At 42.4% G+C, this 13,393-nt stretch overlaps 1 protein-coding gene across 1 annotated transcript; it reads right to left on the reverse strand.

The window, feature by feature from the left end:
- Positions 1-71: 71 nt before the first annotated feature.
- On the reverse strand, positions 72-11,579 carry plekhg7 (pleckstrin homology domain containing, family G (with RhoGef domain) member 7). Its single transcript, XM_054619524.1, has 17 exons — positions 11,420-11,579; positions 10,945-11,303; positions 10,061-10,083; positions 7,436-7,554; positions 6,446-6,486; positions 6,048-6,149; positions 5,428-5,577; positions 5,112-5,207; positions 4,173-4,271; positions 3,462-3,575; positions 2,802-2,976; positions 1,800-1,915; positions 1,450-1,537; positions 1,276-1,355; positions 1,007-1,160; positions 725-822; positions 72-365 (listed from the first exon to the last, which is right to left on the reverse strand). Exons 1-17 carry the CDS (start codon positions 11,577-11,579, stop codon positions 255-257), a joined length of 2,085 nt encoding a protein of 694 aa, XP_054475499.1. The 3' UTR covers positions 72-254.
- Between the last annotated feature and the right edge of the window lie 1,814 nt (positions 11,580-13,393).

A 13,393-nucleotide genomic window follows, 5' to 3' on the forward strand; every position in this document is an offset into this window, starting at 1 on the left:
ATGACACTGGTAGTCAAGCTCCAAAATAATGTGTGTTCTTAAAAAACAAAAAGGAAAAAGCACTAGAGAACAACTTTTACTAAATAATCAGATGTTTATTGTACACTACTGCAGCAGCTGCCTTTAAAGGCAAACATTAATTTTACAAAATGATCCTAGTGCTAGTAAAGTTATTTACAAGACGTCAGGAGACAGTGAAATGCGCGTTGACAGTAAAGACATTTCGGATGGCTTCTAGTGCTTTTTTCTCCTCTTCATATCTGTGAGGACTCCAGCCACCGGGAGGAGCTCTTGACTCGCTGCTGCTGAGAGTCCAGCTTCAGCAGCGCCGTCACAGCGGCCTCTATCTTTGACATCCACACTCTCTGCAGAAAGACACACGAGAAGGTGTTCAGAAAGAGAAATATCAAGTTTTGTCTTTATTTGTAAAGTGAATAGATATAAGCCATCGCTGAATAATTTTAAGACAAAATGCATTATAATCGGGGAAACCCCCTCCAATATTTTGTGTCCGTAAGTAACTGCAAGCATATGATATCAATCAAAATGACTAAGGCATCAGTGGGTTTACTTAAAAAAATCCTCCAAAACCAAGCAGAGCATACATTTAAAAACAATATTTTTGTGGTAACCAGCGTAATCTTGTGCTGATGCTACGCAAATACAGCAAATGGACAAAGATTTGAAGCACACCTGTGTGTAATTCATAGGTAAAGTTATGTACCTTGGCAGACTCTGACGCAGCTTGCAGGATGAATGCACCGATACACTGCTGGTAGCGGTTCTGGTGCATGATGATGAAAGAATGAGGCAGCCCCGATGCTACAAAGGAAACGCAACATTGCAATTCTTCCATTAACATGAACTTACACACTTATCTGTGAACATCAAAAGAGAGATGACGTTTGTCAAGACCCAGCAGGACGTTCGATTCATCTGTTGGCTCTCAACACATCCTTAGTGCTTGAAACCCAATGAAATAAACAAGAAGGAATGCTTTTATTACCAGAAGCATTGAGCTGATCGATGTTCTTGAGCTGGAGTCGGTCCAGAGAGACGGGCTGGTCCAGAACCGTGAAGGTGCATCCCTCCTTCAGGAGCTGGTCCAGCTCCTGGTTCTGTGGCATCCTGAGAGGATTTTGTTCTGGACCAATGGACCGCTACACAAGAAGACAGGACACTCTGTGAACAAGTTCTGATGCTCCTGTACAGCCTTACACTGAATGTCTGTCGTGGTCCGGGTCAGACTAAGAACATGACAACAGAGTGACGTACCTTCTTATTCCTCTTTATCTTTGTTATCAGCAGGAATTCGCCAAACAGGAACAGATAGACGTCGATCAGCTTTGTGTTCTCTGGTGACAAACCAAAGCAAGATTGTGTGAGATTTTACTCAAATCGGAGCACTGAGCATGTGAGAGGTGTTGGAGCTGTTCCAGCTGTGCACACCTGTGAGCACCACCTTCCCTTCGTGCAGCAGGCTTCTGTGAGAAATGAGATTCTCCAGAGTGACAGCCTTTAAGAGATGTTTCAGATTCTGGAAGAGAAGCAGTCAGTCAGGTCAGAGGAAAAAAATGTTCTGCCTCTCTGCACTTGAACTGATACAAGCGCTGAGTTGCAGATGCAGTTTTCTTTACTTTTCATGATATCTGATTTCACATCTAGAGGAATGATTAGATCATGTTTTCTACACACAAAAGCTATTTGACGTGTTTTTGGTCTGTCAACAAAGCTCTCACAGACGCAAACATGCACACATATAAATATACACACACATGAACACACATGACCAGACAGACCTCAGGGACGAAGGCGCGCTTGTCTCTCTCCCACACAGGCAGCCACACCACTGCATCTCTCAACTGTTTCACCTTCTGGTAGTTATCCAGCCATTTCACCTTCCCCTCTAAATCACCTGGAAACAGAGAGGCATCCTTTCAATTAAGACGGGCAGAAACATAAATACAAACTCTGAAAGAATAAAAGATTTTATTTCAAATAACAGATAAATTGTTATTGGGCACTACTTTATTGTCTTGTGTTATCCTGTGTAATGATGATTGTCTGCTGAATACGGGCGTAACCGTGTCGTGAGAGATTACAGCACTCCTATACCTTTACAGTAAATATCACACACACCCAGAGGACATTGCCCCACACACCTTAGTCATGGTTATAATACTCAGTGTCACCCGTGCTGCTCTGCCATGCTTTTTTTAAATGGTTATATGAAAGGTTGTAGTTAAGGATTTGTGAGCCAAGGCTGTTCCTTTATGTTTGGTTATTTGTTCAATCCATCAAGTTGCCAATGAGCTGCAGCGCTACAGCACATTTCCCACAGCCTGTCCATCTGGTTACAGAGTAAACAGCCACAACAGGTCTGCAGGCAGAGGCATGCTGTGAAGAACAAACAGTCAGGGCCGCTGCCCAAAACATTCAGCCTGTTTGCTTGAAACCAAGCTGGTCTGTTTGTTTGACACAGATAAACTACCTACATCTGCTTAGCATGCTTCCTTTATCTTACTTTGCTTGTCAAACACCAGACTGATGAAACACACAAGTCCTGAGCGTCTGAATGACATAACTAAGATGTTTGACACTCAAAGCTCAGCTTGTCATCAGCAGGTGAAAAGACCTTATAACTAACCCAACACCCTACACTGTGATTACAGTCAGTGAGATGCTGCTGATTAGGCAGTGCTGAAAAGCTCAGCTGATAAAAAAACATCAGTGTTTTATGTAAACAAGAGCGTATTTTGTAGTGATGCACTTCCAAATAACAAGTACTTCAGGGTGCTCACATATAGAGGTGTCCACTTGGTCCGTTATAACCCGCAGACCTCCGGCCTCGTCCTCTGTCTGGCATCTCTTGGCGATATTCCGCAACAACAGAGGGTATCGGGTGAGCCTCTGCAACGGCGCCACCAACAGGTCACGCAGTTGCAACCTCCGGCACTGTTGGTTCCTCTCACAACACTGGGGGAGGGGGAAAAAAGGGGAGAAAGAGAGGGGAAAGAGTGAGTGGGGGAAAAAAAGAAGGCCAGAGGCGCTAACGGGTAGTCAATGTGTTCGTTAATAAAGGGGTAAAAACATACATAAGGGTGATGACAGTGAAGGTTACACAGTGAACAAATGGTCTCATTCCTTTTTTCTTTCTTTTTTTTGCAGGCCTTGGTGACACTGAACTGTTTTTTATGTTGTTTAGGCTGTCATGTTGCCGTGTGTCCTCACTGATACTTTGTATAGCTCAGCCTGCCGCGTTGTTCATGGTGTCCTTGTCACCACTCTGACTCTCACACACACACACACACACACACACACACACACACACACACACACACACACACACACACACACACACACACACACACACACACACACACACACACACACACACACACACACACACACACACACACACACACACACACACACACACACAACTAAGCCGCCGTCGGTACCTTCACGTAAGATCCAAAGTCCTCTCTGGGCTTCAGGCTGTCCAGATAAAGAAGAGCTGCGGAGTAGTTGAGGCAGTACTTCTGCAGGCAGTGACATACGCTCTCCTGGAAAGACTGGCAACAGATAGGAGTGTTACACAAACATCAGGATACAGACTGCCTGGTCACAGCAGCCATTAAGCTGCAGATAAGCAGATCATAAAAAAAGGCGAGAAGAAGAATCCAGTCTGGGTGCAAGCACAAATATGACCCAGTGTGTGAAATATATTCTCTAGCTGCTCATTGTGGTGCATAATTTAACAGCAAGATGAAGAGGTTCTTGATTCTTTTCTCTGATCTTTGGAGCCAAATTAATCATCAACAAAGAATACAAAATATTAAACTTGGATTGGTGATCTTGACTGGGTTTTTTTTTCTGTCAGTGTGTCAGAAAAAGTGTGAACTCCTTAAAGCATCCTGAACCAGGCCAGCCCCAAATGTGATTTCCTATCGTTAACATTTTATTCTGAAATGAATGTATAATATATGCTTGTTCAGAAACACATCATATGGTGCATCACTCCAGATGAATGTGACTTGTTTGCCTTCAAGTGTGAATTGTTTCCTTGTTTTTCCAACAATACAATTGAGTGAAGAACTGAGCCTAGACTGCAGGCAGAGTCAGCGTGTTTTTGTCAATGTGCCCCCCCCCCCCACGCGAGTGACACTTGCTTTGCTCAGCAGCTCCAGCAGGGTGGGCCCGCCACCATCCGTAATCTCCAACGTGTCCTTGATGACGCGGAGGAGGTTGTTCAGGAAACCAAAGCTCACCTGCAGCAGAAAACACTCAGTGTCAAGTATCACCTCACAGCCGTGCGACACTCCTGTAACTCGGTCATGTTCAGTTTGTTAACAATAGAACATTTTTTTTCCCAAACCTTTTGTTTCTTATAGATAAAACAATGCACATTTGACACAAAGAAATACACAGGTTTTCAGAAGTAACTGTGGTATAACTGTGAGAAAGCTAAAGCACAAGGCACAATATTCTTCAGTATTTTCAATTAAAGGCTAAATCAAAAGTGAGTTGACTTCCATTAAAAAACTTCTCTATTAAGTGTCTGAGATATACTGTAACTGACAAGGTGAATAAGCGATGGGATCAATTAACTAATGAATAGATATCATCTGCCAGAGTTTCATCTTGGGTGTCAAAAGTATGAACACTATGCAAGCTCTCACATTAACACATTGTTTTAGATTTATCTCAATATGTATGGTTTAACAGCTGTTGGGTTGTCTCGTTGACTAATTTCATTTTTTTATTTTATGTTATTTCAAATGTCATTCATGATTTTTCTGTTTGATTCTGATTGTATCACATTGTATCTTGTGTTTTCAGCCTTATGTTGTTTGTCTCTCACTCGTTGCTATTGATGCCTCTTGAAAAAGAGGCTTTCCTGTCTGGATGAAGCTTTCATAAATAAATAATGAATCTCTTTATTTAGAGAACTTTTTGTGAGAGCTTAGAGTTGCTGTCCTCTACCTTTTGGTGCTGCACAACAAACAGCTGGTATTATAACGCTATGAAGGCTGTTGTTGGTTGTAATTATTTACATAACACACCTAAAAATAACAGGCCACATGCTACTTATTTGCATCATGTCTCACCAGGCAAAGCTCATTGAGGTTCGCAAACAGCCTCCAGGAGTCGACGTCAGCCAGGCAGTGTCTCATCTGAAGGTTTGAGAGTGTAGCCAAAAACACCTGAAAGCAACAAAGAAGTCAGACAGACAATATGCTCAGGCTATCTGTTTTTCCGCTAGCATTGAATTTCTAATCCATGCTTTACAGAATGAAAAAACTGAAAAGACTTTTACATGAACCTCAATGACAGGAACACAAAGCAGCAGGCATTGGGTTTCATTTGGGTTTGGTATATTTATGTTGTGTGTTTGTGTTGTTGAGGTATTTTAGGGACAGTCACCTCTTTGAGCACCATTAGCTGATCCAGGAAGTAAACACACTCGCTAGTGAAGAGTTCCCAGATGGCCTCTTGTCTCTTGAAGCCCTGAGGGTCAGAGGCGGCGCTCACCTCTGAAGACTGGTCCCGCAGGAACTCTGCCAGAGAGTATTCCTGCACACAGACAGAAAGACGAATCGATACTTTGGCTTGAGAAAAATAACTACTAAGAAAGACTTCAACTGCAAAATGAGACATTTTTATTAATCCCTTTCGAAAATGTAATTGTATAAAAACTGTAAACTCTTTCACTGTAAAGTTCCTTCCACCACCCTAAAGTTCCTTCCAGTGTTTGTTTATATACGCGTGCAGGGTCACGCTGGCTGGTAACGGCCTAGAAATTCTGGTTCTTGCACAACTTGTGGCATCGGAATGGTGCAGGAGCTTCCCTCAAACTGTCATTCTGTTACTTCGGAGTCACTTGTTAAACACTGAGATCTATTTGGATTGGAAATCTGGATCTCTTCGTTCAAAGTCTGACTTTGCTTGCATAAGACGTCACTGCACAGAATCAACATGGTGATTTACATAACAAACAGTCTGGATGCTTAAGGGCTTTACTGCCGACAGTGCTCATTTCTCACCTTATACCTCTGAAGATCAGGGTTTCTCCAGTCTTGAATCTGTGATGACGAGAGATATTTTTCAATATCTAATGCTGTGCCTGTCTGTGCCTTCCCTTTAGTCTGAAAGGTGAGGGAAAAGAAACAAAGATAAAAAAGATGTTCAATTATCTCTCCATATGAAAAACTGCTTATGAAAACTGACAAGTTTGGTTCTGCATTTGAAATGTTAACCAATTACCAAAGTGGTGCAGGGTGAAAGGGATAAGAGGAACCACATTAATCTGCTTTGGGAAGTGGGTCAGAGAACATTGTCCAAACCAACTGCCCGAGGCTGGAACAAAGTGCATCAAAACAAAACTAGTAGCCCATCATTGGCACCAGCCCCACACAACAACCACTGACAGACAAACACCTACCGTACTACGTCTTGAAAAGGGCCACTTTGACTTCTTAGTATCTGTACAAAGACATACACATAACAAAAACGATTATGAACAAAAGATCAAGCAAGAATGTGTGCTGAGCAAAAAATGGGATTAGACTCAAACAAACAGAACAGTGTGTTCGGGTTACAACTGTGGGGGACTTTTTTTCTTTGCAAAAACGAGAGGTTGCATTGCATACAAAGTGGCAGAAGATATAGTTTATGTGTTGTGCATGATTTGTGGTTTTGCATCACAAACAGACACACTGGTTTTAACCCTTTCAATCTGAGGCCAAAGGCTGTATTTTAGTACTATTCCCATTTATCTGCCACAGACTCGCTAATTACTGTAGCTTCAAATATGGAGGCTTTGTACATTGTGTTTTCAGAATGTTGACCATTTTGATGGGCATAATTGCATTTTCATTCAAAGTTTATGATGGATTATATATTTAGAATGTAGGTTTGTTTAAAAGAAATTCAAGTTATAAAAAGTTTACCATCAAATTTCATTATAGGACATTAGTTCAACTCGTGAGTGAAAATGACAGCAACTACAGGCTTTCAACAGTCTCTTGACTAGAAATAATACACGTTAAGTGCAAAGACAAACGTTTACTCAAAGCAACTAGTATACATGCTTTTCTCAAGTCAAACCAGTTTATTATTCTTCTTTACTTCAAAGGGGTCAAGGGGTCAACCGCTAGACTGTGAGTGGTTTACAAAAGCAGCATAACCAATAAATTAAAAAAAGGGAACTTTTTAGTAAACTTCCCCTTCCTTTATTGATGTGGAATGAGAACCGAACAAACTTTGATGCTCACATGTTGCTTGGATTGCCATAAGAACATGAAAGGACGGGTTACTGCCAAGCTAATGATGGGTCCATTTATATGTTGACCGACATGGTTCACAAAGCCAGAAACGATGCCATTGAAATATATATATATATATATATATCTAATACAATAAATAATCCTACCAGAGAAGTTTGAACCGTTTAATATGTCAGCTGCTCCGTTGGATACAAAAAGGTCTCCTGGTGAAACGTCCAATCCGGGCAAGCTGACCACCACGGAGCTCCGTCTCCTTTCGTGAAGCCTGAGGGAACAGTAGACAGGTGTTACATCTTCAGATGGCATTCCACTTTCTTTTGGCTGAAGAACACGCCAAGATTCAACATGGTAGTCATGCTCCACATTCTAAAACAGCCTCATTGGTCATTTGTCATTCACCGTTACAATAACCACTATTATTTCTATTGTAAATGTTATACAGTAAAAAGAGAATAGACTTAGGGCCAATCCACAGGAAATTACTAAATTCCTTTTGTCATTTTACATGGATGAAATACCACTGAAATACCATCTGCATTGTGTCGCAAATAGCCGATTAACACAAGAGGAAAAAAATTATAAAGGATAAGTGTTATGTGTCTGGCTTATGCGTGGATAGCTGCTGATTAATGGATCACCATATTTGTGTGGAAGGAGGCGAGCTGTCAGTGTGTGCCAGTTATAATCCTCTTGGTCTCCTTTTCATAGGTAGTAACCGAGGCATGGCTGCGGTTGGAAAAACACTGGCCTGCCTTTTGGCCTCAGGCAAAGCTCAAACAGCCACTGTTCTCAAGTGTTTGACTTATCCTCTGATGTTGTACTTCAGGGATTACTGCTGAAATTAAAAATTCAAGTGTTGAAATCAATAACCAAAAACGTAAATGAATTATTTTAAAAAGGTGAGCCAGGTATTAAATGTCCCGACTAAATATCTGTGAAGGGCGTGGCTACATTTGTTAAAGGAATAAAACAATTCTAAATGTAGCAAAACTGAATTGTTGACTGTCTGACTACAACAATCACAATCCAAACTGTGCCGGTGTTCACAAGGAGTCTCTAGTCACTCCACATGGCTGCAGTCAGCAGAAATAAGCTGCACAATAACCAGACGAGCTGGTTTTGCCAAAGTTAAGGTTCACTTTCAGCCCGCTGACACTGATCAACAGCTGGTCAGTGCTGCGGTTTCACTTCAAACATGTTCAGGGTATTGGCTTTGAAAAACAAAAAAAAAGCACCCTAAAGTTCAGAAGTAGGTTCAAAATGATCTGATAAAGGAGAAATAAGGAAACAAAATCTGAGTTATAGAATCCATTGGTAGATTGTGAACACATCCTTATTGCACCGGGTTAGATCAACACATTATGAGGACATGATCAGACCAGGAGGAAGCCTGGCATACTGATGAGGGCTAATGACCCTGTTTACATAATGAAGTGTAAACAGGAGGCAGAAGTACAAGCAAGGGCAACAATGCAGGCACTGGTTTGTCTTTGTCTACCATTATATTTAAAATCTGCTTTGTTAGACTGAATGTTCCTCCTTCGACTATCTCCCTCTTATAGCTCATAATATCCCCTCAAACAGCATCTGCATGTGTGCTGCTGCTGTCTGCACTAGAAGCAAACAAGACTAACTTGAATGCACAAATAGGCCACATGACTCCAGGGCCACCCTGTACACGCTGAGGATAAGTTAGTCTGCAACTGAACAGGAGTACACTGGCAAGTTTTGTTTTTTTCCCCCTCCAGGACACTTTTGTTGAACTGTGAAAGCACGAACTGTTCCTTGCTTTTTCTGGCAGTGGCCGTTCTCTCCCTGGTAAACTGATACAACCCCCCCCTCTCCAGATCGATGTATAGACAGGCAGGGCGGAATCAGCTAGACAGACAATAGTCAGCAGCAGCACCTGTGCACTGTACAGGATGCTTGTGGATTATGGCACAGTAAGAAAGGCACCATTACTCCCCTAAACTGGGTCAGTTCCCTCCTTGCAGTTCATTCCACAGCATCCTCACAATGACATCTTGCTGCTTTGTGTCCGCTCAGAAAGCTTCCTCTGTGTCAGCCTCTCTGCCGCTGAGAGAACTTGTGAAAATGGATGTTTTGTTCCTCGCACAACAAGAGAAATAATGATGCTCGTAAACAAAACTGTCCCGGCCAATGGCTCGCAGGGCCCGGTCACTGTAAGAGGCACAGTGCCAGGGTGCAATTACAGGGACAATAGCTGCCTAATTATCCAGTGAGGGGAAGAGCCCCGCAGCCCATTAGGAGGGGTGTGGGTGGCAGTAAGAGAAAACAGCCTTAATGAGGGTTTGTCTAGCCCGTACATAACCATGGGACTCCCAAAACTTAACCCACCAAGCTTATGCTCCATTAACAAAAGACATGAATGACAATGAATGAACAATGGGGCTCCTTAAACCAAAAGCTCCAATCATCCTCCCTCACGAGTGTCCTGAGAGCACAGAAAGCATGTCACTCATGATGCTGAATGTAAAAGCTCAAATTTCCACGTTAAGAAGATGATCTGACACGTATATTTGGCTGACAGAAGCGGCTGTGGTTAAAGATGCAAATTAGAGATGTATAAATAAAAATATATAATAAATGCGTACTGTTGTCCAGCTTATGAGTTACAGGAAATGTTTTTTTTTTTTACCACATTCCTGATATGCAAACATGTTCTCACAAACTTGAGAGTGAGGTCCTGGTGTTGCTAAATTAAGCCGGGGAACACAGACAACATGTAAAACAGTCCAACGTTCACCTACCTATTATGAAAATGCTCTTTCTCCTGCAAAAAGAAGGAAATACTGCATCAGTGAATAGAAAACTTGAATTTGTAACAATTATATCGGAATTTGCGGGAAACATACATTACAGTAAATGTGCTGAGATGATTAACGACTTCTTGAGAATTAACAGGCTTCTGAGTTCCAGCGTGTTATCAAAACCACTTAAATCAGATACTTTTACACACTCATTTAATTACATTTCTTAACGCTATCAAGTTTCCAAAGCTGTAATTATTATAATATTCACATGTCACATTAGCACTGTTCGCTCAACATCAAATAGAGGGTGCGATGACCTCCCACTGCTAACCACACCGCTATATCGCTTTCAAAGACATTCAAATCTGAATCAGTGTTTTAAGTGGTGGCTTGGATTCCAAAGCCTCTGATATCTGAGGAGAATGTCGGGACTCTATTGAGAATGTGCTCGGTTGAATACCGCGAGCTGATGAATAGATCTCCCCATTATCTTTTTCCATCGCTCACTGACCCCTCCATTATTGGGTGACTGCTGACTGCGGTGAATAGGGGCCCAAGGAGAGCACTTCCCAGGGTTCTCGAGGCAGTGGGCTTGGTCAGAGCTGTCAGTGCATGTAACTGCTGATTCATTTGCTGTCAAAAGCTCGCATTGTGAGGGAACACCGCAGGAGGCGAGGAAGAATGAGGGAGAGAAGATTTCCACAAGGAAGGAATGTGTAACCATTTCGTTTATGGGCTTTGTATTACAATCCTCACCAGACTTAAGCACGTGACTCGAGGTGAAGGTGCAGGAGAGCTCTGTTTGATGATTTGGGAATGAAATGATTACAAATGCAGACATGCTTCAATTAAAATGACACAGACAACCGTTATAAGCTCACCTGTACTCCAATTTCAGGAAATTCAAAATCTTTAACAAGCGAAGGATGGGCGCTGCGACATTCTTTTCCTGTGGAAGTGATACCGTTGTCAAAAGTCTTTGATCTTTGTGATTTGGTTCTCTGTCGGCCGGAGGATGAAATGGGCTGATGATCGTGACAGATCTCTCCATCAGCTGCAAGAGGAGACTTGACTCTGTGTACTGGGGACGGGGGCCCATGGTGGATGGCTTGCTCCCAGAGGAAGGCTCCTCCTGGGTGCTCCCCATCATGACAGGATCCCGGGTGTCCATCAGAGGAAGTCTGGTGCTCCTCATTCTCCTCAAGGTGGGAGACGTGGAGATGCGGGCTGGGGCCTGACGGTCAAACTGGCTGAAAGGCGCCAGCAGGCCGTCGGTGTCCCCCCGGGACGAATGCCTCAGCTTGGAGTGTGTCCGTGTGAGATCGATGTGCATTATGATGGGGCTGCTGGTCTGACACTCCTTGTGCTGAGAAGGCCCCCAGTCCGTTTGTGTCTGTGCATTTGCCACACCTGTGGTGACAACTTCATTTTCAGCCCACTCAATGTAACTCCAGTCCAGCTTCTTCTCGACGCCCTGGTCCTTCTCCTGCAGAATAACGTGCTTCAGCGAAGACATTATAACCTCAAAGGCATCGTAGTGCAGCAGAAAACGTGTGATCTAATGGTCTGAGTTAAGGTCAGATGATAATCCTGTCGCATTCCAGCGCCGTTCACCTCTCAAGCTTCTGGGGGGGAAGTAGAAAAATGTGTCAATACTCATGAGCGAGAAAAAAAACAGAGGCAGACTGGGCCCAGCTTGACCGCTAATCTTATAAAAAGGGGGATTTTAAATGGGTTGAGAATGGCAGTAAAGTAGCCTTAAAGTAGATAGTTTAGTATGAATTAACACATCTATATGCCAGTGTGTCTGTGTGTGTGTGTGTGTCTAAGAGTGTGTGGAGGGTTGGATCCAGGTAGCGTGGACGTTGTCAATAGGGGACAAGCTTCCTACAGCACACATGTTACAAACTAGAGGAACTGCATAGAGTTTGTCAATAGAAGTCTTTGACAATGTGGTGTGAGACACAAAGAACACCCAAAGCAGCCATGCAAGCTCATTTCATCTCTCCTGTCTCAGCCTGTTTAACTGTTTCAACACTGATATTGATTGTCTCTTTTGGTAGCAGAAGATACCACCCTGTTGTTGATATTAATAAAAAAAAAAATCCCCCATACTTAATGACATTGTTTATTCAGAGACCTTAAGCTCAGCACATCCACGAGGCAACACAGATCAAAGCATCACACAACGTTTTGATGGAAGTTAACATCAGTAATCAACAGCGCTGCGGTTCACCTGTGTAGAAGAAGCTCGTTAACAATGGAAGAAGAGCGGGTTTTACTCACAAACGTCCACCGGCGCCTCACGAAGACTTAGACACCACTGGCGGTGAAGCGAAGTGTGACCGCGAGAAAGAAAGAGAGGGAGGGAGAGGGAGAGAGAGAGAGAGTCCCGCTGGAGTCGGAGGAAACCGAGCAGACATACAAGCTCGAAGGTTTAAGTCGGAGAAAGTCTCAGACGGTGTTGAGTTTTCGGAGGAAACACAGGAGCAGACATACAAGGAGGGAGGGAGGGAGGGAGGGAGGGAGGAAGGTTTAAGTCGGAGAAAGTCTCAGACGGTGTTCAGTTTTCTGACAAAGAACACACAGGAGTGAAGAAACAGGTCATGCGGTGCGGCATCTTATTACTGAATTTTGATTATTTTTGATTTATTTATGTACTTTGGAGGGAGGGTGGGGATGGCGGTGTCACTGTTATTTGTTTGTGATTATTGAAGGGAAGGTGGAACCGTACAGCTACTGCATGGGAACATCACCACATTGTAATGTGTGCTAAATAAACACACTAAACAAACACACACACACACACACACACACACACACACACACACACACACACACACACACACACTACACATTTGTATTGTAGCTTTACATGCATAGTTTCAATTCTCTTTTCATCTCTGGTTCTTGAATTGATATTAAAATGATTAAATGTATTTAAGCTCATTTACTGTACATCTTTTCTTTTATTCTTTTTCTTTTTTTTACTTTTTTGTAATTTTGTAATAGTTTGTTTGCAACGATTTTTTTTTTTTAATTATAGTTGTATAGTTTAGTAGGCCATAGCGGAAGAAGTAATCCCTTTCCTTAAGTAATTATTACAATGATGGAAACATACTCTGCTACAAGTAAAAATAATAGCAAAAAATAAATAAACTTAAAGTGTAAAGGGTAATTTTGCATAATTTTCCCTCTGAATGGTAGTGGAGTAGATGTGTAAAAAGTAGCGTGGAATAAAAAACTCAAGTCCAGTAGCTCAAATTGGTACAGAACTTAGAGTAAATGTACTTAGTTACATTTCACAATCTGTATGATGTGCATGGTGAA

Source organism: Anoplopoma fimbria, chromosome 19 (genome assembly GCF_027596085.1).
Source record: "Anoplopoma fimbria isolate UVic2021 breed Golden Eagle Sablefish chromosome 19, Afim_UVic_2022, whole genome shotgun sequence".
Taxonomy (NCBI): Eukaryota; Metazoa; Chordata; class Actinopteri; order Perciformes; family Anoplopomatidae; genus Anoplopoma; species Anoplopoma fimbria.